We start from the raw sequence: 25461 nt of genomic DNA on the forward strand, positions 1-25461 counted from the left end.
GATGCCCAACTGACTGAGCCATCCAGGCACCCCAGAAGCCCTACTTTTAGGATGAGGGTCTTCAAGGTCCATATAGTCTGTGATGTAGCTTGGGCAACACAGCTTTTGAAGATCTTTCTTTTTCAGACTCTTGGAGAAGTAACCAAGGAGTTCCCCCAAAGAGGATGAGTTCAGGGCATGAGTAAAGGCCACCAAACATGCCTTTGGTATCCCTTTGTTGTCTCTGAATAGTTTGCTCTAATTCTGTTCTGTTGGTGGCCAGTTTCTGATTTGAGGAAGTATAGTGTAAAATAATGAGAGTGCCTAGTTTATCGTGATAAGGGAGAGTCTGAGTATGAAATGATGAATTGTCTTACCATGCAGAATTTGTAGAATTCCTGGCCAGGAGCAGTATTAGCTGGATTCCCATACCTCTAAGCCTGCTGAATTGACCTCAACTTCAATATTTCATGAGCAGGGTCATCCACTCCATGTTTACGGAGAAATTCCAGGCACGCTTATGGATCATGAACATGCCTTGTATTCTTCAAGCAAAAATGGAGATGTCTGGCATTATTAACACTTGCAAATCTCTGCTGGGTACAAAACAAGGACAGGTTTCCCTCTACAAATTGTAGAGCAAAAGAAATGGAGTCCCCTGGGAAAAGTGAAATTGGAAGCTGCTGAGTGGCATTTGGATCCTAAACACAGGATTCTGTGAATTTAGGATCCAATTATTTGTCTCTCACTTTTTTAAAAAAAATTTTAATATTTATTTGGAGAGAAAGAGCGAGCAAGGAAGAGTGAGTGAGTATGAGCAGGGGAGGGGCAGAGAGAGAGAGAGAGACAGAATCTGAAGCAGACTCCAGGCTCTGAACTGTCAGCACAAAGCCTGATGTGGGGCTCGAACCCATGAACTGTGAGATCATGACCTGAGCCGAAGTCAGATGCTTTATCTACTGAGTGGCCTAGGCGCCCCTATCTCTCACCTTTGTTTTTGTTTTTGTTTTTGTTTTTGTTTTTTTGTTTTTTGTTTTTTTAACAGCAACTTCATCTGTTTGTAGCAGGCCACATTGCCCAGTGTCCTGTCAAAATTTGTCAGAAAATCACTGGCTGACCAATTGTGAACTTGTCCAAGTGACAAGGGGGTACAGTGACAGAGGTGGCATTTCTGGGTTTTGCATTGAATGAATGCTGCTGTATGAAATGGTGGATGGTACCTGAAAACAAAGTATTGGTGAGTGGTGGGGTTGCGTTGGGGGTGGGGGAGGATGATAGATATGATATGGATCCTGTGGACATTTTTAACTGCATCTTTTCTCTTCTCTTTTTCCCTCTTCTTCTTCTGTATTCCTTCATTCTCCTCCTTGTTCTCTTGGTACCTGTCTGTTTCTGTTTTTCCTTCCTGACTCCTAGAAACAGAAAGAGAGATCCATGCAGCCCCTCATGTGAGTGAGAAGTTAATCCAGCTGTTCCGGAATAAGAGCGAATTCACCTTTTTGGCCACTGTACAGCAAAAGCCATCGACTTCAGGAGTGATCCTCTCCATTCGAGAGCTAGAACACAGGTAAGCTGTACTTTTGCAAATGTATTTACAATTGATGGACTATACAACATGCCTTGGAATTTGGACGTTGTATCCTTGAGAGCATGCCCCTAGCTGAGGCCTTGTTGCTGTTGAACACATTGGTAGATTGTCTTTGCACTAAGAACTTACCTTTGGCAAAGAGGTTTTCTTGTTAACTCTCCAAAGACCACTCATGAGTGTCTTTCTCGCCTATCTTCTGTCTTCTGGTAGTCTTTGCTCCTATGAAACCACATTCTATGTCCTCTTGAAGTCTTTAAGAAAGTCCTATTTAACAACCTTCAATGAGCATTATTGTGTGTTTACTCTATACAGGAACTGTGCTGGACACAGGAATACTAAGGCGAATAATCCAGAATTTCTATTCTAAGGATCACATAAGCTAGTAGGGAAGATGGACAGATGTCATGAAGTATTGTAGCAATATGTGTTTAAGGAATAAGGTATTAATGGTCAATTCTGAAGGGTCATGGTAAGCTAAGGAAGCCTTCAGAAAGGATTGTGGTTGTATAAATAAAGGTGACTATTGGACAGGATGAAGGAGAAGGAGTAAGGGATGGGCAGACAACATTCCAGAAATTGGTTGCTATGATTTTGGGAAGGAAAAAGGGGGTGGGGTCAGTGGTTGGCACATTGTGTGTGTTGGGGAAGCTGAGGAGTTTGGGGTGGGCAGTGAGGGGTGGTACTATAGAGGTAGGTAGAAGCTAGATCATCTCAAAGCTTTGAGGCCATATTGAAAACTTGGACTAAAGTCTCTATAGATAGTGGGAACCACATAAGGGTTTTAAGTTTGAGGAAAGAGGATTCTGTTTTAGGAGTTTAAAGTAATGATAATCTAAGACAAGTATAGAAGCTTCCTGAGAGAGATCTCTCTGAAGGCCTCCTCCATAGGTCTCTAAAGTGTGCCAATCCAGAAGTCCACCCCCAGGCCAAAGCACCTGGGCAAACAAATGGGCCTCTTTTACAGAGAGACTTGGCAGCGCATTTCTGTCTGCCCAGACCTCTGTCCCATTGTTTAAGTCCCCTGGGACCTGGGAATGCAAACTTCCTGTGGGTTTTAGAACCAGGTGATCAAGTAGTGTCCCCTGAGCAGCGGCCACAAAAAAACTCAGGCACCAGATGAGTGTAAAAGCTCCCTTCTGGGAGAGGGTGGTGCTCAGGAATGTGGCAGAGGGAGGTGTGAGGCGGCACTCGTTGGCTGGAGCACAGCAGAGGAGGAGCGTGAAGATGGCACCCCCTAGTCGTGGTCCTGGAGAGTATTCCCACAGGCTCCTGGATGTGTTAAATTAGATGCCAGCCCCTCAGGGCAATGCTTCAATATACGCGAATGAGCTGCTTTTCCTCAAAGTCTGGGCACATCAGCTGCCTCTGAGCTGGGCCCCGACCTCATGAGTCTGAGTGCAGGAGCCCTTCAAGAGCAGTTTCTCAGATCATAACAGCTTTGGGGGCTTATGGACGTGGGGGCTTGTCTCAGAAGTACAGGTCTCAAAAGCCAGGCTTCCCAATGTGGAGTTCAAACCCTTAGCCCCTACGGAAGAAGCTCTGGGTTTTAAGTTCCCTCCTGATTGTGGGTCTCCATGCCAAGGGTAGGGTTTATAGTGAGGTTGTGTCCCAGCCTCTCCTACCTGCTTCCATGTGGATGCTTTTTTCCTTATTTGCTCACTGAGCTCGGCTGGACTTCGGTTTTTTTCCAGAAGAAATTGTTGCATAAGTAGCTGTAGACTCCGCCTGTCTGTGGGAAGAATTGAATTCAGGATCTTCCTGTGGCACCATCTTGAATTTGAGCCTCCTGCCCAATTTTAGTTTTTAATACTAACTTTAGTAGTCCACAGCCTACGTGTACCCGTGGGCTTGGATACCAGGGAAGAGTGAAGCCTGTGACTGAGAACCTGTCCAGGGAGGTGGGAGGTGGAGCTTCCCAGGAACAGAAGCTCCCAGCCCATTGAGTGTTCCATCCTCTCTTGGGACTTGATTTACAAAACACAAAGTCAAAGGCAAAGTTACCAAGAATTTCCAGATAGTGATGGCACAGTGGAACCCTTCAGAGTGTAGGATCTTGTGCAACCCACTGGTCACATGCTGTGAAGCTGGCCCTACCTACCTTGCAGCAGACATGGTAGGTACCCTCCCCTCAGATCTCTTGTAGGTTCTCTGTGCCCTTTGCCTGGTTTTTATGGGCTTTGCTTCTGAAGGCTGGCACCTAACTTTCCTCAGAGCACTGCCTGTTGGCCTCTGTAGCCACTACACAGAGAACAGAAGTGTCTGGGAGTTCATTTATCCCCCAGGCAGCCTGTACTCTATGACAGAGTGTAGGAGTTGGAAGCCTTGTTCCCTTGCTTTGGAGGCCTTAAGGCCAGACCAGTTCTGACGTTTGAATCCTCAAGTGCTACCTGGAATGGAGGTAGGTTGAGGCTTCCGTGTCTGTTCCTTCTGTCCTTCCCCTCCTCTCCTGGGAGCATTTCCTTGAAGTGCTGAAATCACTTGCTCCCAAATTCATGTGTCAGAGTCTGCTTCTGGGGAACCTGAGTTCCAATAAACCTTCCTTTACCTATTTAGGTTGACCTATCTAGTAGCAGTAAAACTGAGCCAAAAACTGCATAAAGGCTTTTAATACATTAGGTCGGTGGCTTGGGAAGATCACACAGAGTGATGGCTCTGGGAAGGGCCAGAATTCTGGCAGGTCAGGGAAACAGAAGGATGTATTAAACAGGAAGAACGGTGTGGGCAGCTACAGGAGAAACGCAGGAAAATGGAACTTTTGGGGGCAGGGTGGAGAGGTGCAGGGAATGGACCAATTTTGCTGGAGAAGAGGGTCTCCATGTACATCTTCAGCAGAGGTGAGGACCAAAAGTTCTTTTTTCAATCGTTGAGTTCGATCTCAGCCTCACAGGGATGTGATGGACCCTGCTCCTTCTTCTGAAGGGATGTTGTCAGCGTAATAAATTGGCTGTTTGTGGGTCAGCCCAGAGAAAGAGAGGTAGCATGTGTTGGAGAGGAGGTATGACTTCGAGGCCAAGTGTGGTGTAGATTAGGAGGAAGTATAGGTTCTTGTCACTCAAAGGTGGAGGCGTCAAGCCAGTGTCGGCTTCACAGACATGAAGGGTGACATGCTTGTTCCACTGGGGCAACGTAGTGGAGTTGGGGGTGAGGGCTGCCTCAGTATGAGGGCCATCTAAGTGTCTGAGAGTGGAAGGTAGAGTCTTTGTTCTCAATTAAAGCAGAGGGGGGAACTTCCCAAAGACAGGCGAGAAGGAAGTGGAATGGCCAACCGTTGTAGAAAGAGCAGACCTCAGAGTTGGAGTGATGGAGACTGGAGGTTCAGGCTCTTCTGCACTGTTTCATGTCTCAGCTTAGTTTCCTGGTCAGAAAAAGGGAGGTGGTCATCTACTTTGCAGGTTGCTGTAAGGTGAAAGATGATTGTGCACGCGAAGTGGCCTGCTCTTAATAAATACACATTTCTTCTTGTCTAAGCAAAAAAATTTAAAGCTACTTTCAGGGTTTTTCTCTTTTGAAATCTTCAAAAAAATTTTTTTTAATGTTTATTTATTTTTGAGAGAGATGGAGACAGAATGCGAGTGGGTTAGGGGCAGAGAGAGAGGGAGACACAGAATCCAAAGCAGGCTCCAGGCTCTGAGCTGTCAGCACAGAGCCTGATGTGGGTCTTGAACTCACAAGCTGTGAGATCATGACCTGAGCCAAAGTTGGACGCTCAACCGAGCCATCCAGGTTTCCCCTGTTTTGAAATCTTTTAAAAAACGGAACTCCTTTTAGTAAAGGTTTAAAAAAAAACCCAAAATCCAAAAACTTGTGTTGCCACAGAGTCCTCTGATGCCACCTTCTCTTCCCTAGCAGGTTTCTAATAGAACCTGAGGATCATTGAATAGAGAATCATCTGATCATTTTTCATTGTACTAGGAAAACCTCAGGTCTTGACTGAAAAACAATAAACATGCAGATATAGAACATTCCCCTCCTCTTTGGAGTTCTGTGGTGCCTTCTTCCATGTTTGGTCTAATCAAGGCAAAGTATAAAGAATTGGAGGGGTGCCTGGGTGGCTCAGTTGGATAAGCATCCAACTTTGGCTCAGATCATGATCTCATGGTCCATGGGTTTGAGCCCTGCATCGGGCTCTGTGCTGACAGCTCAGAGCCTGAAGCCTGCCTCAGATTCTGTGTCTCACTCTCTGTCTCTCTCTACTCCCCAACCTGCCCCTGCTTGTACTCTGTTTCTGTGTCTCAAAAATAAATAAATATTAAAAATAATAATTAAAAAAAAAACCAGTTGGCTGAATTGGGGCACTTGGATGTCTAAGTCAGTTAAGAATTTGGCTCTTGATTTTGGCTCAGGGCATGATCGAATGGTAGGTGAGATCGAGGCCTGTGTCATTGACCCCTGTATCGGGCTGTGCGCTGACAGCATGGAGCCCTCTTGCAATTCTCTCTTTGCCTCTCCCCTGCTCGTATTCTCCCCACACCCCCAAATAAATAAACAAACATAAAAGAGAGAATTGACTGAATCTGTAATATACTGGTTATGGGTAATAAAGAAGACGTGGTTTCCACCCTTAAAGAGATATTCATCCAGTTAAGGAGATCTGTGGTATGGAAGAGGAACATACGATAGTATATTTTTAGGAATTAGGCAATTTGAAGCCAGCAATGTTCCCATCTGTAATAGAGAATTTTCAATCATTTTTCAGGTTTCTTATTGTTTACCAGGATAACTGTGTCTAGAGGAGCAAATTGTCTTGGAGACATTTGTCATGGATATCTGACCAGGTGTAAATGATGACCAAGATTTTGAGGTTTTTGGTTCATAGCAGGGGGTTTAGGGACCTGGCAGATTGGAAAAATAAATTGGAATCTGTCAGGGATCTGACAGACTGGAAAGCGAGACTCCCTGGGTTCTTTTTATAGTCCTTAATCACGTGATCCACATTGAATCATTCATGATCCAGATGAATTAAATAAATATTGGCAACAATTGGGATATGGGAACTTAGATTTCTAGATAAATTAAAAAAATTTTATGTCTCAGTTTTTTTTTGTTTTTTGTTTTTTTGTTTGTTTTAGTATACTCAGAGTTACGCATTCAATGCAATCTTTTACAAATTTCCATTACCTCCAAGAGAAATCTCACCCTTTAAGCTGTCACTCACGAGTCTCCCTATTAGTAACCCAGCCTTAGGCAAACACTCCTCTATTTGCTAGCTCTGTGGATTTGCCTATTTTGGCCATTTCATATAAATGGAATCCTACAACATATGGTGTTTGTGACTGGCTTTCATTTAGGATGTTTTCAGGGTTCTTTAATGGTGATAGTGTGTGTCAGTATTAATTTTTTTTGAATTGTAGAATATTGCATTGTTTGGATATACCATGTTTTATTTATCAATTGGACATTGAATTTTTTTCCAGTTTTTGGTGATTATAATAATTCTGTGAAGTTTTCTGTACAGGTTTTTTTTTTGTGGACATATGTTTGTATTCTCTTGGGTGTATAACTAGAGGTAGAATGGCTGGGTCAAGTGGTATCTGTGTTTAACTGCTAAATTGCCAATCTGTTTTCCAAAGTACCTGTACCATTTCACATTCCCACCAGCAATGTAAGAGAGTCCCAGTTCTTTTTTTTTTTTTTTTATATCCTTACTAGTTAACGGTCTTTCTCTTTGATGTTGCCATCCTAATAGGTGTGATATGACCCCTCACTGTGGTTTTGAGTTCTATTTCCTGATGGCAAATGATGTTGAGTGTCTTTATGTTTTACTGGCTGCTTATATATCTTCTTTGGAGAAATAACTATTAAGGTCATTTGCCTGTTTTAATTGGGTTGTCTTATCATTTGTAATACTCAGAAATCCAAGTCCCTTTCTCAGAAACCTTAGATTTTTCCAGCTTTGTGGATTGTCTTACTTCCTGGAAACCTTAAGTTTTTAAATTGGATGTCCAGTATATCTGTTTTTTTGTTATTGTTGTTTTTGTTGCTGTTGCTTTTGTTCCGAGAAGCCATTCTTCATATGAGGCTATTAAAACTTCTAGGATTGGGATGCCTGTGTGGCTCAGTTGGTTAAGCATCCGACTTTGGCTCAGGTCATGATCTCACAGTGCATGAGTTCGAGCCCTGCATGGGGCTGTGTGCTGACAGCTGAGTTCGAACAGCTCAGATTCTGTGTCTCCCTCTCTTTCTCTCTGCCCCTCTGCTGCTCGCATGCGTGCGCTCTCTCTCTCTCTCTCAAAAATAAATATTAAAAAAAGAGACTTCTAGAATTTATTTAAAAATTTTGTAAGGTTAGCTCTTTATGCCTTGGATAGATTATAACTTACTTTTGTCTGTCTGGTGTGAAGTAGCAGTCCAACTTCATCTTTTTGCAAGTGGATAACCAGTTGTTCCAGCACCATATATGGAGTATTTTTTTCCCCAGTGAATTATCTTGGCTCCCTTGTCAAAGATCAAATATCAATTAATTATAATGGGGAGATTTATTTCTGGACTCTGAATTCTGTTCCATTGATAAGTGTCCTTCTGCTGGTACTATTTTGATGATTGTAACTTTCTAATAAGTTTTGATATTAAGAAATGTGAGCCCTCCAACTTTGTTTTTCAAGGTTGTTTTGGATGCTCCAGTCCTTGAATTCCTAAATGAGTTTAGGACCAACTTTTTTTTTTTTTTAAGTTTTACTTAAATTCCTGTTAACAGTTTCAGGTGTACAATGTAGTGATTCAATACCTGCAACACTTGGTGCTCATCACAAGTGCCCTCCTTAATCCCCATACCTTTTAACCCATACCCTCGCTCCCTTCTGGTAACCATCAGTTCGTTCTTTATAGTAAGAGTCTGTTTCTTTTATCTTTCTCTCTTTCTCTTCCCCTCCTCCTTTCCCGTGCTCATTTGTTTTTTAAATTCTACATGTGAGTGAAATCATAGAGTCTTTCTCTGACTGACTTATTTTGCTTAGCTTAATACTCTAGCTTCATCCACACTGGTGCAAATGGCAAAATTTTATTCTTTTTTGTGGCTGAGTAATGTTCCATTGTGTATATATAACACATCATCTGTATCCATTCATCAGTTATGGGCTCTTCCCATAGTTTGGCTGTTGTAGATAATGCTGCCTTTTTAATGTCTGTAAAGATGTGAGCTGGATTTTCAAAGGGATTATGTTCAATCTATAAATTGATGTAGGGATTATTGCCATTTTAGTAATAATAAATTATCTCCAGACCTGGACTGTCTTTCTATTTAGGTCTTCTCTATTTTTTAAACAATGTTTTGTGCTTTCAGAGTATAAGTTTTGCATGGGTTTTGTTTATTTTTTGAATTATAATGGCATAAAAAATTATACGATAAAAGGAATTATTTTCATAATCTCATTTGGCTCATGGCTACTTTATAGAAATGTACTTGATGTTTGCATGTTGAACTTCTATCCTGCAGGCTTGCTAACCTCACTAATTTGATTAGTTTTTAGTGGATTTCTCTTAATTATTACATGTAAGATCTTGTCATCTGCAAATTGGACAGAAAGAAGTAAAACTATATCTGTCTGGTTGCCTCTTATTTTCTTGCCTAATTGACTTGTCTAGAACTTGGAGTACAATGTTGAATAGAAGTGGTAAGAACAGATAGTCTTGAAAGCTTTTCCATGTTTCATTTTTGATGTTAGCTGTGTATTAGATGCTGTTAACCAGGCTGAAGTTCCTTTCCATTCCTAGTTTGTGGAGTGGTTTTTAAAAATTTTTTTCCTTTTTGTTTTATTGTTTTGTTTTTGTTTTTCATCATGAAAGGTTATTTTTTCAAGTGCTATTTCTGCATTTATGGAGATGATCATGCTTTTATTCTGTTCCTTATTGATGTGGTGTATTATACTAATTGAATTTTGGATGTTACACTAAGCTTGCATTTCTGGGATAAATCCCACTTAGTCATGTTGTATAATCCTTTTTCTATATTCCTGGACTTAAGAGTATATTGTTGAGAATTCTTATATCAATATTCATAAGAGCTACAGGTCTATAGTTTTCTTTTGATGTCTTTGTCTAGTTTTGGCATTGAATCTTTACCTGACTTTAAGCTATGTGCAGTGGTTTTGTTTTTTCCCCCTTGTAAGCCAACACTTGCTGATTGTGTACTATGTGCCAGGCATTTGAGTTTTAGTTTTGTTTTTTTTTTTTAAAGATGATGCTCTTTGATTGAAGGATACAATTTTGTATTTTGAAAATGTCTCTCCAATTCCAGTATTTTTATCAGCTATTCCATTTGTGTCCCATTTTCTTGAATCTCTATAATTGTGATGAATAATAAACAGATTAAAGGTCCTTGCAAAAGACAGGAAGCCTGCTGATAATCCTGTCTTTAATATGTACCTAATCTGATCAGAAACTACAAGACCTTATATTAAACAATCTATCCTACATCTAAGAATATAGGTATGTATATATATGTAGTCCTGTGTGAAGGAAATTTAACTTTATTTCCGATACACTGAAAGGCCAAAAAATAAATAGTGGTTACATTTTATTAAATACCTCTTCAGTGTACCTTTTGAGATTATGAAAGGGAGAAAAACATGAAAGTAACAGAATCACAATAGAGTCCATAATGTTGAACTCTTCCTGGGGAAAATCCTTAAATACATCTACTAATGTTGTCTTTGGGATTTTTGCAACATTATTAAAAACAGTAGTAACACTAATAGTAGTAACTAGTATTCAAGCACTGGTAAAAGAGGCATGGTCTTGAACACTTGACAGGAAATTCATTACACACTTAGGAACTCATTAATAAGTGAGATAGTAGATTTGTGTGTGTTAATTTGAGGCTTTTTGAATTCCTCTCTGGACTTTAAGTTTATTGGTAATACTTCTTCTATAAATGTTTCTGGTAGAATTGACCTGAAAAGGATATGGGCTGATACTTGTTTTTTGTGGAGGAAAGGAAATATTTCACTACTAAAATGTTCATTTTCCATTTCTCTTATGGTATTTTAGATAATTTTGAGCTCTTATTGGCCAACTTACATTTTGTCAAAATCATTTCATCGAGCTGTGTCTTTGGGGGGGCAAATAGTTGGACATCATATTCTTTTTATATTTGTAATGGGAAATACCTGTATTTCCTTTTTGGACAGGGTTATCATGGGGTTGTGTAATTTATTGTCCTTTCTAATGAAACTGCTCTTTTATTGCTTAAGTCTTTTTCATTTTAAAATCCATTGATTTCTGCTTCTTGCCTCCTTTTTGATCACTTTGTGTATTTTTAGTAGCTGCTTGGATGTTTTCAGTATTTAGTAAAATCACTGAAGGCTTCATGTTTTCTTGTGAGTATTATTATGAATACAGCTTATTGACGTTGCTATAGTTCTCCTTTTCTGTATTTTTCTGTAGTTCTTAATCTCAGCTTGACTTCCTCTTTGACCCAAGATGGAATGTTTAAGTGTTTAATCACTTTGAAATTTTTAATGTGTGACTTCTAGTTTTATTGAAGAAAAAAAAAAGTGCTGTAACATTTATAGATTTGAGATCGCTGAATTTTTTTCTGGTGACTTGTACATATTAAATGTTTTTGGTGGCACATTTAAATAAATGGGTAGTCTTTGTGTGAGTATCGATACATACAGATATAACTTCGTATGTAACACTTCCCAGTTGTGTTATTGAATTTGCCACTTGTGTACTTATTTGCCACTTGAACTATGACCTGAGAGATGTAGACCAATAGCTTTCTATGATTAGAATTTTGTCCTGTTCTCCTTTGGTGGGCTTAAGGGTCAGGCCTGGAAAGGTCAGGCATGAACTGTACCACATCTCATTGGCTAGTACTGGGAAATTTGGTCTAGAATTGTGCCAAAGATGAGAGAACATGGGTATTGGAATAACTAGGCAGTCTTGGTCTAGGTTGTTTGGGATGTTTCCAGTTTAGTCTGTGCCCAAATTAGGAAAGTAGTGTAGGTGAGAGATTGTATCACAGGGTTGTTTTTTTTTTTTTTTTAAACATGTAGTACTTTTATGTACATAGTATGTACTTAATAAACACCGACTATATCAACAATTTGTTTTCTCCATCCCTGGTTAGGGTTGCTTAAATTTCATGACCAGTTTCAGAGGTTCACATGGAATATATTTTCCCAGGCACAGATACTGCCTTGGATAGACTACATATTGTAGAAGACAGTGAAAAGGGCAAAGGTGTTGATATCTGGAGACTCAAATGAATAATATCTTGGAATTTTTTGTGAGGATTAGAGGTATTTTTGTAAAACATCTAGCATAGTTCTTGGTACCTAACAGGACCTGCCCAAAAGCCATGAAGATTGTGGCATTGAAGTGGAATTTTGATACTGAGCGAAAGCAGGATGCTGAGGAGAGGGCAGATAAACATACAGTTAATTTTTTTTAGTTCAGTGGTTAAAGGAAAATGATGTCTATCACCCAAACCTTCTGGTAGCATTCAATTTTCAGTCAAAAGTTCCCTTTGCTGATGAAGCACAATGGGGGAACAGCATACTGGATCTGAACACTCTCCTCAGTCATCATGTGCTCCATGGGAAGTAATCATCCAATTGCCTTTTCCAAAGCCGGGGGCCAGAGAAATGAATTTACTGTTCTGGGAATCATGGTTTCCAATTTCTACTAGGCTTCTGGCTACTCTAAGGCAAGGCCATTATTGAATTAATGGCAGAAGAGTTCTTTAAGTGCTGAATTCTTTTCTAGCCAAAGGCAGACATCTCTCTCACCCGACGGGGATCCAGCAGTCAGAGGTGGATCATCTGGGAGATTCTGATGCCTTAAACCAGGAGTGAACTTCTTGGCACAGCAATATTTGGAAACTCCCTAGGTAACTGAGCCAGTTGAGTTCCCATGAAGATCTTAAGTGAGTAGATGAAATGAAATGGAAAACTTAAATATAGGGACGATCGAAAATGTACCTGTAGGTAGCAGTTGAAGTATACTTTCAAGTAATGGGCACTCCATTATTAATTCTAATCTGTATTTCAAATTTCATGAATTTTTTTTAAAGTACCAATAGAGCACATTGGAAGAGCAACAAAGATGAATTTGTCTTTCTGAACTCTTAATATCATTGCAGATTTAAAGTTTATTTTTCCTGATTCAAGTGGGTTAATACAGAGCTTTGCTAAAATGGAAAGCTTAATTAACATAGATTAAATCTAATTGGACGTTCTGCCAGTGTACACAAATCTATAAGATAAAATGGTAAATCTTCTGTTTTTCTATTTTATTCCTAAATTACAGATAAAATTAAGTCTGAGCATAATTAGGAAGCTGAAAGCAAGGGGTCTGAGAAAAAGCTTTCTGTGGAACACTTCTGTGAGAAGATTAAGAGGACATTTTTGGTTTCCTAAGAGGGCCTTTCTTTCTTATCGAATGAAACTTTATATTTCAAAAGATACCCTTTAGTTTCTGGAGTTATTGTGGTGGAAACAATTTTCCACTTTGATGCCGGATAGACCTGAGTTCAACTCCTGGCTCTATCAATTACCAGATCTGTGAGCTTTAGGAATTAATTTGCCTCAGAATCCTTTTGTGTAAAGTGAAGGTATCCATTACTATGCCATGGAGTCCTCGAGAGGCCAACAGGAGTGCTGGAGTTAATGGTTCCCCCCACGTCTCCTATCAAGGCCCTACACAAGTGTCATTCTCCTTCCTCTCTTCATGGCTGCTTTCCATATCTGCTAGTTCTTCCCCCAAACATTTCAGAAGGAAAAAAGGTAGGTATTGGGACTTCCTGACCATTTGAAATAGGGCTTAGGTTTTCACCTCGGGAGGTTGTTATAATCCAGAGTAATGGGTTGTTCTCCTGGAATGCATTCTATAATTTCTGAGCGCGTTTGCCTTCTTAATTATGAATGATTTCAGCTAATATTTAAGTTATTTTGTACTCTCAGATAATTGAATTGGCAGAATGGAGGATAGGAGGTGGGGGGAGGACCATCTAAAAGAGTGTTACATGGTTTGGTGAAGCCAGCCCAACAGGACTTTGGCCTGGGACAATTAAAAGTACATTTCCAGTAATTGAACTTTTTACGTAAACTTGAAAGTTTAACTCTTTCCTCGAGGAGAATCCAGTGTAAAGGTGTATTTAAGAAGTAGCTGTTTTCAGTTGTTATGTGGCTTGCATTTGGGAAGGTAGGGAACAACCTTCACATTGGAATCTTACCCTAAGCAGGATCTAGCCATGCTGCTTTGGAAGTATTACTGACAAGTCTCCACATTCCAAACACAATGGAGAGGCCTTGGATTTAGGACTATGCTTGGGTTAGACTGTAAGCTCCCTTTTCAACATCCAGGAAATGTTAATGGAAACTCTGCAAATACTGTTGTGTGGTGCTACATGCTGGGCTACAATTGTGAGGCACACAGTGATGAAGATAGTCAAACCCCAAAATGTATAGTTAGTCCTCTGATGAGAGGACTCAGGGATCAGTGTGTGGGGTGGCTTCTATTGCCCACTGAGAGGCACAGGCAAAATAAGTAGAAATCCATCTAGAAGACGAGAGGGAGGGAGAGGGTTCTGGATGGGGCATGAGTGAAGGGGCAAGAGATGGGGGAGATCATGGTGCCTTCAAAGAACTGAAGGAAATGCTGTGTTAATGGAGGGTGGGGAGAGCATAGGTAGGGCAGAAGGAGCAAGGTGTGGAAAGAAGGGAACCTGAAGAGTCAGGCAAGAAGCCAGATGATGAATGGCTTTTAGGCAGTTAAAAGGGTTTGGTGTTTATTCTTGAAGCAATTGGGAGCTATGGAAGGGATTCAAGTGTAGGTGGGCATGATTTGTTTCTGAAGAATCACACTGGCTGCTTGGTGGAGGCAGCTGGAGAGGACCAGACTGGAGCCAGAGGGCCAGTAGGAGGTGGCTGCAGCTGTGAAGAGCCTAGGTTTTAACCAAGAAGAAGGGTTCTAGACTAGGTCAGATAATGGTGTTGTAGATAGAGGGAAGTGGATTCAGAGATAATAGGTAGAGTGAACTGGTTGTTGTTCAATGTGGGATGTTGGGGGCCAGACAGGGAGGAGTCAAGGGTGATACCAAGGGTTCTAGCTCAGGCTATAGGGAATTCTTTGTACTAAGCAGGAAGGGAAGGAGGGTGCAGGTCTTGTTTTATCCCTGTGTTCATGTCACATGGCATAGTTCCTTGAATTTGTTCTAGTTTTCAGTTGAAAAAGTTAAAAATCTAGAAAAGCAGGGTACCTGGGTTGTTCTGCCATTTAAGCTTCCGACTCACGTTTTGGCTTAGGTCATGATCTCACGGTTTGTGGGATTAAGCCCCAGGTTGGGCTCTGTGCTGGAAGTGCAGAGCCTGCTTGGAATTCTCTCTCCCTCTCTCTCTGCTCATCCCCTGCCAGCGCGCTTGCTCGCGCTCTTGCTCGTGCGCTCGCTCTCTCGCTCTCGCTCTCTCTCTCGCTCTCGCTCTCTCTCTCGCTCTCGCTCTCTCTCGCTCTCTTGATAAATAAATAAGCTTAAATCCTAGAAAAGCTAAAAAGGGTAATAAAGCATGGGAAATAGTCTCTGGTAAATGGGATCACTTGCTTTTAGATGGAGGTGGCTCCTTGGAGGAAACAGCTAAAATGAAAATACTAATCTAGAAATTCTTCCAAATGCTAGGAGACAAGACACCTGGAATCTGGGTTTTTATCCTTTTTACCTTTACACCCAGCAGAGTGGAGACACTGCTTCCAGGGACAGTTTCAAGGCTGTAGTATGCGTTAGCAAGTAGTCATTTTCAGACCGAAATGAAAATGAGCAGAAGGATCTCACGTCAGGGAAATAAGGTTTTTCAGGAACACACTAATTAAGTAAAATTTAAGTCTTTGACGGAAGAAATGAAGCTGTTCAGATGACTTTTGACCTTAATTGAAGAGTGGAAGTATCATAGCAATAGAGTATAATGTTTTGGGCAAATTGCTCATGCTTGTATGTATGCATATTAGATTTTGGATTGCCTGGTGTCTGAGAAATGGAAAAACAGCAAATGAAGCCATTAACCTTTACTTTTTTTAGTAAAAAGTCACAATTTCATTAATATTGATGCATAAAATCATTTAAGTTCATTGGAATTCTAGAGAATTGGAACTATTGTCTTTGACTTTCCTTGGAATTAGTAGTTGTAAAACACTTGCATGTCTGGGTAATATGTATTCATTTATTTGGTTCTGTGGAGAGAAATATGGACAGATAAGTCTCTTCACAGATGAAAGATTTAATCCTGTGACTTGCTGAGTTCTGGGTGGAAGGCACTCCAGACTGTGAATCCATTGATGTGGGTGATGCCATGGCATGGTTGCTGGGCCTACAGTTAGAAGACATGAGCTCAAGTCTCTGTTCTGACTGTGACTACCCAAGAGCTCTTGGTCAGGCCCCTCCCTGCACCTCAGCTTACTTACCTGTTACATGGGAATTCATTATTCATCAATTACTTAGCCGTGTTACACAATAATCTGTGGGCAGGAGCATTGGACTCTGCAGTGGTGAAGACGATATGCAAGTGACTTGTCTTCGGGAAGCTTGTGTTTAGTGGGGCAAGTCAGATAAATGTGGGCAAAATTAAACCTAATGACAAATGTCAAGGAGGAAGCTAGAACAGACAAGGGATGAGTGACAGGTCAGTGGAGAAGGGAGACTGCCAAAGAAGGTTCCGTGAGGATCAGACATTTAAACTGAATCCAGGAAAGGGCCGATGATGAGTAAATCAGAGGAGTGTCCTAGGTAGAAGAGACTGGAAGTACAGTGGTCCTGCAGCAATATCCAGCCTGCTGTGCTCAAGGGATAGACTGATAGTGTGTATGGAGCTTTGTAAATTGAGGGTGAGGAAAGTAAGGTGTTCTAGTTGAGGAGATGCTAACAGTAATAGCTGCCTTGACAATTTCAGTATATGAGTGCTTCATAAATGACCAGGTGTGATATTTATATAGGCCATATAATTTCAGGTCCCAAATCACTTACTGACCACCAACCATATGCCAAGAAAATTTACCCATCCATGAGAACTGTTGCTTGGAAATCAAAATGACTTCATAATTTGAAGCTGCAATCACATAATTCTTTGAATAAATGAACTCCATTAGTGCTGTTTGTTTAGATCTGCCCCCTTCACTGACTGAATTGGTTGCCAATAATCATAGCTTGGTAGGACTGAATTGGCAGTTTACCACCTGCACAACTGTCAGGTCATCTGGAGATGACCCGAACAAACTTATTCCAGCCAGTAATAACCTGCCCTGACAGGTGAAGGGTCTCCTCCCAAGAAGACAGTTGTGACCCAGAAATGGGGGGAGTATACGGTATGTGGGAGCAACACGCCGAGGAGATCGTTGTGGCTGGTGTGCACACCCTAGGACAGAAACTGCACGGAGCCACAGCAGTGACCTTGGCAAGCTCCCGTTGAAGGGTAGCCTTGCAGGATTTGTTGATGAGCACAGACTTGAGGATAAAGGTCAAAATGGCAGGCCTGTAATTGACTTGCACAAGGACTTCATTTGCCTCACATCATAATGACCCCTATGACATTCTTCCGCTAAAAATTTTTTAAAAATTCTGAATTAATGGCTGACTCTTAAAAATTGGGTCATTTGGCCTAAAAATCCAGCTTTCTAGCTTCTCATGGAAAAACAGGACCCATGGCAAACCATGTGTTCTTCGGATTGCCAGCCCCTGGCTGTCCTGATTGTTTCCATGTGACTGCGAGACCACGTGTTGGTAGCCGTTTTTTTTTGTTTTTTTGTTTTTTTAAATGTAGACTTAAGAAAAAATTCTTGTACTCATGTTTTAATTAAAAGAAAGGGACCGCTTGTTTGAAGAAAACAACTAGAGGGCGCTTGGGTGGCTCAGTTGGTTAAGTATCTGACTTGGGCTCCGGTCATGATCTAATGGTTTGTGAGCTGGAGCCCCACATCAGGCTCTGTGCTGTCAGCGTGGAGCCTGCTTTGGATCCTCTGCCTCCCTCTCTGCCCCTCCCCTGCTCATTCTATTGTGTCTGTCTGTCTGTCTGTCTGTCTTTCTCTCTCTCAAAGATAAACCGCTAAAAAAAGATACAAATCCCAAAGTGATTTTTAGTTCACTTGAGGCCTGTGAGATGCCTGCTTGGCCCTTGCAGCCATGGAGATGCAGCTGCCCCTCTGTAGGGGTTGTGGTGCTGGTGAGGGCTTCCAAACATGGGAGAGTGACCTCCTGAGGGGAGATGGTGGCTTCCAAGCTAGAGGTCATAGGTGGCTGTGCAAGGATGCAGTAACAGCCCTTGAAAAGCTGGGCTGTGTAGTCCTCAGTGGAGTTTTAGCAGAATTGTCTTTGTAAAAACAGATCTGCGTGAGGAGTTTAAATGGGATGGTGAAAATTACCATTGCTGGGCCGTTTGTCTCCTCCTGATTTGACTCTGGGTACTTGGCTCTCTGCTTTGGGAAGATGGGATAATCTCTCTCTGGATCTTGTATATTCAGTGTCTTAGAATCAAGGTAACACAACAAGAGGTAAGAACGCCTTGTAGAGGTTTCCGGTATTCCTTCTTTTAAAAAGCGCACAGGAAGTCCTTTGGTGCTTTTTGACTTCTGTCTTAGAAAATCTTGGGCTAGCAGCTATTACCCTCTGATTACCCTTACTGGTGACTACCTTTAGACTGAATTTCCACTTGTCTTGAGACCTAGTGAAAGGGGGAAAATGGATACCGACAGTGTGCCACTTGTTTGACCTTCAGTATCTCATTTATCCCCATCACCACCAAGATGATTATTTTTCACCTTTTGAGATTAGGAAATTGCTGTTCAGGGGGGTTGAGTAATTTGTCCAGAATCTTGCAAATAGAAGAAGTAGAGTCAGAATACAAAGCCAACCGTGAGCATTTGAAATAAGGCCCAGGACGGTCTTTAAGGATTTTGACCCACTGTGTTATCTTTAAATAATCATGTCTGTCTGCCTTTCTTTCTTTCTTTCTTTCTTTCTTTCTTTCTTTCTTCCTTCCTTCCTTCCTTCCTTCCTTCCTTCCCTTTCCTTTCGTTTCCTTTCCTTTCATTTCCTTTCGTTTCCTTTCGTTTCCTTTCCTTCCTGTTTTTTTTTTTTTTTTTTTTTTTTGAGAGAGAAATAGAGCGAATGAGTGCGTGCATGTGCAGAGGTGTGGGAAGGGCAGAGAGAGAAGGAGACACAGAATCTGAAGTAGGCTCCAGGCTCTGAGCTCTCAGAACAGAGCTCGATGTAGGGTTTGAACTCACAAACTGTGAGATCATGACCTGAGCTGAAGTCAGGTGCTTAATTGACTGAGCTACCCGGGTGCCCCTAAATGTCATTTTTCACCTCTTAACTGCGGTATTGCTTCATGTGAATAATTAGTGTTGCTGAGTTAGACATGTTGAGATTGTAGTTTCAGCCTGCCTCAGGGCACACATCACTGACTGGTGTGGGACTTCTCCCAAATATGTTCCAAGGACCACTGGCCGGCAAGATAGTCTTGTAAAACCAGAGGTATGAGATTACATAAACTTGGGAAAAAGGACACACTCCCTCTCTTGATTGGAGAATCATAATAGTAGCATATTCAGAGCTCTTTAAAATCATGCAATAAGGTACTAGGCACTATATTAAGCACTTCAAATGCATCCTTGAATTCTTACAAAATGATAAAAATAGTACTATTATTACTTCATGGATGAGAGATTGTTGGTTTGTTTTGTTGAGGGTCACCCAGGTAATAAAATTATGGAACTGGGATCACACCTAGGTGTCTGGTTTCTCCGCACATTTTCTTAACGAGCGTAGTATATTGGTTCCTTAAAGTTGCTTACTGTGGCATTTCCCAAACTTTATCACACAGTGCTTTGGGGGGGTATTTAATATCTTTTGGCTGAACTTGCATTCTAACTAACACTAGGAACTACCGCATGTACATTATTGATTCAAGGCCACCGTGGGCTGTCTGTATAGAAGGAAGCAGTTTGGCAGCTTTGGAGAGTCTTAGAACCCTGAACATAATGGAATAGGTCAGGTGTCAGAACTGACAGGTGGAGACCAAGGGAAGCTTGATGGGGTTGAACCCAGTTAAAATGTCTCATTAGTCATTGATGCTTGCACTCCACCTCCCTGTGGTTGGCAATGAGATGCCTGCTGAAGAAGACTGCTGTTCAAATGCTCCAAAGGTGTCCCGTATCCAACCAGTGTTTGATGGTGCACTGAGGGCAGTGCCTGGGACATGCTCCACCTGTCAAGTTTAAGAGGTAGAAGAGGGGCAATTGTCTGCTTATAGACTGTCAGATGAGATGTTAGAAATTCTTAGTTTCAGATGAGGGTAAGATAAATCACTCCTGAGCTGTCTAGGCCATGAAAAACACAACCCACAGGCTTTATTGATATCAAATTATTCTCCTTTAAGCCAGTGTGGATCCCAGAATTCGGAAATGAGTGGAATGTCTGGAAAAATTCGGACACTTTAAACTTGAGGAAAGCCATGAGAATTTATAGGAATCTTTTTTCACTTCCTTTAGTAAAGGCTCTAAAATATGGTAAGTACAGCAACTCCTAGGGGTTCCAAATAACATTTCATCTTGCAAAGTACCCTGGGGATTCTAAGAGTTAGGTATGATAGCTGGATGGTACCTTAGGGATGAAGAGCTAATCCACTGAATCCCTTGAGCTCCTTCCAGGAAGACTGTTCAGGAAAAACTGTAGTGGGCATTACTGGAGGTGAGATGAACTTCTCAGTCCAGACTACAGTAGCAATGGAACTTGAACTCCACAACACTGTTGAATGCTGTTTGGATGGACCAAGAATTTTGAGCAAGCTTTTTTAGTAGTGACTCTTGGTGCTCTGTTTTTGGGGAGATGAAAATAATTGCTTATTTCTGATCTTGGAGAACAGTGAGGTTTCTGAATGAGGCCTGATGTAAGGTAGCCATGGGTACATGCAGAACTTATGAGGCTGATCCTGTCCTGAGAAGGATGGGTAGATGACAGCTAGTGCTGTGTGCCTGTGTATGCTCGTGGCCAGTTCAGGGTGTTTGTTCTGCACTCTTCCTTCTCCTGAGAGTTCTTAAATGTCTTTTCTAGGGGCACCTGGGTGGCTTAGTCAGTTCAGCTGCTGATTTTGGCTCAGGTCATGATACTACAGTTGGTGGGTTCAAGCCCCACTTTGGGCTCTGTGCTGACAACTCAGAGCCTGGAGCCTGCTTCAGATTCTGTGTCCCCTGCTCACACTCTGTCTGTCTGCCTGTCTCTCTCTCAAAAGTAAACATTAAAAAAATTTAATTTTTTTTTTTTTTTTTTTTTTTTTTTTTTTTTTTTATAAACCTGACGCTGTTTCACTTACTGGGGAGATTGAGATAGGCCTTTGCAGGAGATGAGCCCATTAGTAATTACAGCACACATGTTGTTCTTTTCCTCTGTATCCTTTGATGGCTTCCAAGAGAAGATCCAAAGAGTTGACCATGGCTACAAGTCTCCATGTGCTCTGTCCCCTGCTTGCACTTCGTATGTGGTTGGTCAGCCACAGTGGCCTTCCTGATGTTTCACAAACAGGTCGCACTTCCTCTTGCCTCTGTCCCAAGGCTTTTGCACATATTTCCCATGTCTAAGAACGCCGTTGTCCTGCAGGCTTCATTTCTTACTTCATTCACTTGTCCTTCCTGGTGTTCATATCTTGTCTAAGAAGCCTTCTCTGACAGCTCTACCTAAAACAGCCCCCTCCCCTGCCCCTGCCATGCTCCCTCCCCACCACCCTCCTGTGTGGTTTTATAAACTTTATCATCCTCTTAGGTAGTGTATGTTTACTTGTTCCCCCTTCTCATCCATTAGATAAGCAACTCACTTGCAGAAACTTCACTTGTTTGCTGCTGCATCCCAGGCACCCTGAACAGTGCCTGACACCTCCTAGGTGCCCAACCAAATTTTGTTAAAAGAATCAATCAGGAAAAAAACCTGTTGAAACACTGATGGGAAGCCACTAATTCTTCTAGGGAGAAGTCCAGGGAGGCTTTATAGAGGAGGAGGCTGGAACTGGACTGGACTGGAACCTGGGACTGGAAGGAGGAGTTTGCTGGGCTGAGGATGTGTGGGTTGGGAAGGGAGGTGGAGGAAGGGAAGGATCCATGGTATTTCTGGTCATGGTGGCCAAGGCATGGTGTCCTGTTCCTTCCACTCTGCTCTCCCGCTGGCTGCCTGTAGTGTACAGATGACTAGTGTCATTGCTTAGAGTTCACCCCGGGCATCTCGTCTCTGGCTCCCATACTGCAGTCAGGTGCATCAGGTGCCTGCTGGAGCTCTAGTACCAGTGTGATGAGGCCGGGGAAGGGGGGTGCACGTATTCATTCTTCTGCAGTGAGTATTATCAGCTTAGAACCAGCTTCTCGTATGAAGTACACAAGGGTTTCACGTGCTGGCAGAGGGGCTGTAAAACATCTCGAATTGATTGTAGGGTAATAATGTCCATCTCCAAGAGGACTTGTTATGATTGTAAAATATCCAACTGTTTTCATACATTTAAAACTCAGGATGAAGTGAGATCTCCGCTTGGGGCTTCTCACTTTGACACTTGGAATTTTAATTGAGCCTTGGTAGCTAGATCTTCAAAATGAGATAATGTTCAAACACTGTAATTAAATTTTGAAAAAGGGCAGCAGTAACCTATATACCAACAGGCTCGGCCTGTGTTCTGTAGTGATTCACGTATAGCTAATCTGAGTATCAGGGCTGCTCTGTTGTTCATTTGCATGTTACTGGGGAGCGCTTGCTTAGCAAATGAGGATGAGCCACCAGAAAGCTCTCAAATATCCTCAAGGAGATGAACTGAGGGCCTCTCTTTAGCCTACATTCCCCTGGGTAGGCAGTACTATTAGGTCCAATTCTTTTCGATTTCCCTCCTTTTTTTTTTTTTTTTTTTTGTTTTGTTTCATGTTCATTTTTGAGAGACAGAGAGAGAGAGAGAGGGAATTCAGTACTGTTAGCACAGAGCCCGACGTGGGGCTCAAACTCACAAACCTCAAGATCATGACCTGAGCTCAAGTCAGACACTTAACTGGCTGAGCCACTCAGGCTCCTCCTCCCCCCTCCCCTCCCCTCCCCCCTCTCTTTTTAAAGTACTTGATTGAGGTTTGATTGCCAAACAAAGAACTGTACATATTTAACACAACTTCATGAGTCTGGAGACAAATACATACCTGGAAACCATCACAATCTAGGTCCTAAATTTAACCATTGCCTCCTAAATTTTCCTCTTGATGTCTTTATTATTACTGCTTGTGAGAAGAATCTCTTGCCAAAATTTTGTGTAAACGATGCAGTGTTGTGGACCATAGGCACTGCTGTACAGCTCTTGTCTAAGGCTTATACCAAGGGCATTGAAGTGCTTAATCAGGTCCCTGCTTCCTCAGGTTCAGGTGGCCAAAGCAAGCCAGGAATGGACAGGAACAGATGATGAGTTTGCAGTTAAGGCTAGACTGGGGGTCAGGGCACATCCAAATTGGATTTTTAGGCAAGTAGTGGCTTGGAAGCCAAACAGAAAGACCCCAGGGGGCATGCAGAAGTTGAAAAGGTCAAGGTCAGTAGTATGGCTCCATTCAGTGGTGTAGCCAGGACTCTGGAACACTCGAGTAACGGATATCAAACTCCCGTGAAATCAAATAGTATAGCTATAAGCCATTAGCATCAAGGTAACTTCATTTTCTGTCCTCAGGCCCTTGAAGGGTGTGACATGGCATAAATGCCTAATGTGTTGACTGAATAGATGAGATAGACTTTTTGCTAGGTCAAGTGTCACCCTAAGGGCAAGTCTGCCCAAGGCCTGCAGATGTAGACCGTGAAACCCCTCAGAGAGGTGTGAATTGATTCATTTAAAATTATGAAGCTCGATTTCCTGCCAGATTTTGACAGTTCACCAGTGTCAAGAGGACTAACCATACTTATTGTCATTTGTTGGATGCTGGGGTTGAATCTTTAAGAGTGGGTTCAACTTGCTGGATATCCAGGATGGGAAGAGCATTCCAGGAAAGGAGAACAGTGCTTAAAAATACAGGGTGGGAAGGTAAAGGTTGGAGATGATGCTGGTAGGTTTTGGTGGTCTCATCGTCAGGAGTCTTGTGTTCTTGGCTGTGCTCAAAGAGTTTGAACTCGTAATAATACATGGTGAATGAATGAGCTCTTCAAGTAGGCATTGTGGAGTCAAGAGGCTTACAGTGGATCTAATTTGCAATGTGGAAGATGATCGCTGGAGGCGCATCTAAGGTGTTTGACCTAGGGAGAATAGCTTTGCCCCAGGGACATGAACTATAGATGTGTGAAGGAGTACTACTACATGAAAGGGAGGAACATACAATGTCTTGTGGGAGAAGCAGTGGGCAGGCAATGTGGGGAAGGGTCCTAAGGAAGCCTTGTCTACACACAGCCTCACATCCCCATGGACTTGAAGCCACAGAAGGTCTGGTTAAATGTTTTAATTACATGAGGAACTTTTTATTTATTTATTTATTTATTTATTTATTTATTTATTTTAAAAAAAAAATTTTTTTTTTAACGTTTATTTATTTTTGGGACAGAGAGAGACAGAGCATGAACGGGGGAGGGGCAGAGAGAGAGGGAGACACAGAATCGGAAACAGGCTCCAGGCTCTGAGCCATCAGCCCAGAGCCTGACGCGGGGCTTGAACTCCCGGACCGTGAGATCGTGACCTGGCTGAAGTCGGACGCTTAACCGACTGCGCCACCCAGGCGCCCCTACATGAGGAACTTTTGAACTACAGAATGTAAGAATTGTTCTATATTTCATTAATCTGAATCCCTGGGAATTTAGTCCAAGAATCTTGGTTTTAAGTAAGTCCCTAGGTGATTTTAATGCCCACATTCTGTGGACAAGTGTGGGGAAGTGTTGGTGCAAGGTGTTTCTAACTATGCCTTATGCGCTCTCTTGCAAAGGCCAGAGAGTGGAAACAGCCATTCAACCAGGGCTGGAAGACAAGCCAAGGACTCATGGAAATCCCCCAGGAAACTCCCTGCACCTGCCATGGGGAATCTGTACTGTTTGGGATATAGGTTGGCTGAAATGAAGACCAAAATAATACTGGTTTAAACAAGAGGAAAGCTTAATTTTCTCTCCTGCAACTGTTTGAAAACAGTTGGTTGAGAGATTGTGAGAACTTCACTCAGCTCTTCTGTATTCTGGCCCCACAGTCTCTAGGCTGTTACCCTCTGCCCCATGGTTCATGACAGTCCACTCCTCAGCCCTTGCTAAGCCAGCATGAGGGAGAACAGAAGGTGGAGAGTGTGCTCCTTGCATCCTAATGGCCAGAACTTGATCACAAGGCCACACCTAGTTGCAAGGAAGGTGGAGCATGTGGCCTTAATTCTGAGAAGCCATGTGTTCCACTAAGCTCCTGTTACTAACAGAAAGAGAAGAGAGGTCACACTGGGTGAGTGTGAATTACTAGAGAATTTTTATTGCACAATTCTCGGTGAAGACCTGGTCAGGGGAAATTATCCCTCCAGTAAAATTATCCAGAGCCTGGCTATGGAAGGAGGCTGGCTTTCCTAGAAGTTCTCACCATAAAACCCTTCCATAGGAGAAAGCGCTTTGGCTGGAGCAAACCTAGATATTGGATGGATACAATTTAAATGTGCTTATGCTTTGTGAACATGACGTTTGCATAGAAGAGAGGGACAGAGTGGGAGGTCTGTAGAGAGTTTGTGGCTGAGTGGAGGTAGAGAAAACCAGCATTTGCTGAGGTTATGCTTTTATGTGTTAAATACTTAACATAGAGGATAGTATCATATCTGTCTAGCAGATTGGAATTTCAGACCTGGCTGTATTGCTTGCTGGCAGGTGGTTTAACTATAAAACTGAGAGATGTACATTGGAATTGCCAAGGAACAGCCTTGAGTTTTGGGGCTGGAGCACAGAAGAAGGAATGGTAGCTTGGATT

General features: G+C 42.1%; 1 protein-coding gene across 1 annotated transcript in view; it reads left to right on the plus strand.

The window, feature by feature from the left end:
* The window catches only part of NELL1 (neural EGFL like 1), a 416591-nt gene that overhangs the window by 76979 nt on the left and 314151 nt on the right, over positions 1–25461 (plus strand). Inside the window, exon 3 of the mRNA XM_047823242.1 lies at positions 1396–1546. Coding sequence (XP_047679198.1) covers positions 1396–1546 — 151 coding nt within the window. The remainder of the gene's footprint in view (positions 1–1395; positions 1547–25461) is intronic.

The sequence above is a fragment of the Prionailurus viverrinus genome, chromosome D1, assembly GCF_022837055.1.
Source record: "Prionailurus viverrinus isolate Anna chromosome D1, UM_Priviv_1.0, whole genome shotgun sequence".
Taxonomy (NCBI): Eukaryota; Metazoa; Chordata; class Mammalia; order Carnivora; family Felidae; genus Prionailurus; species Prionailurus viverrinus.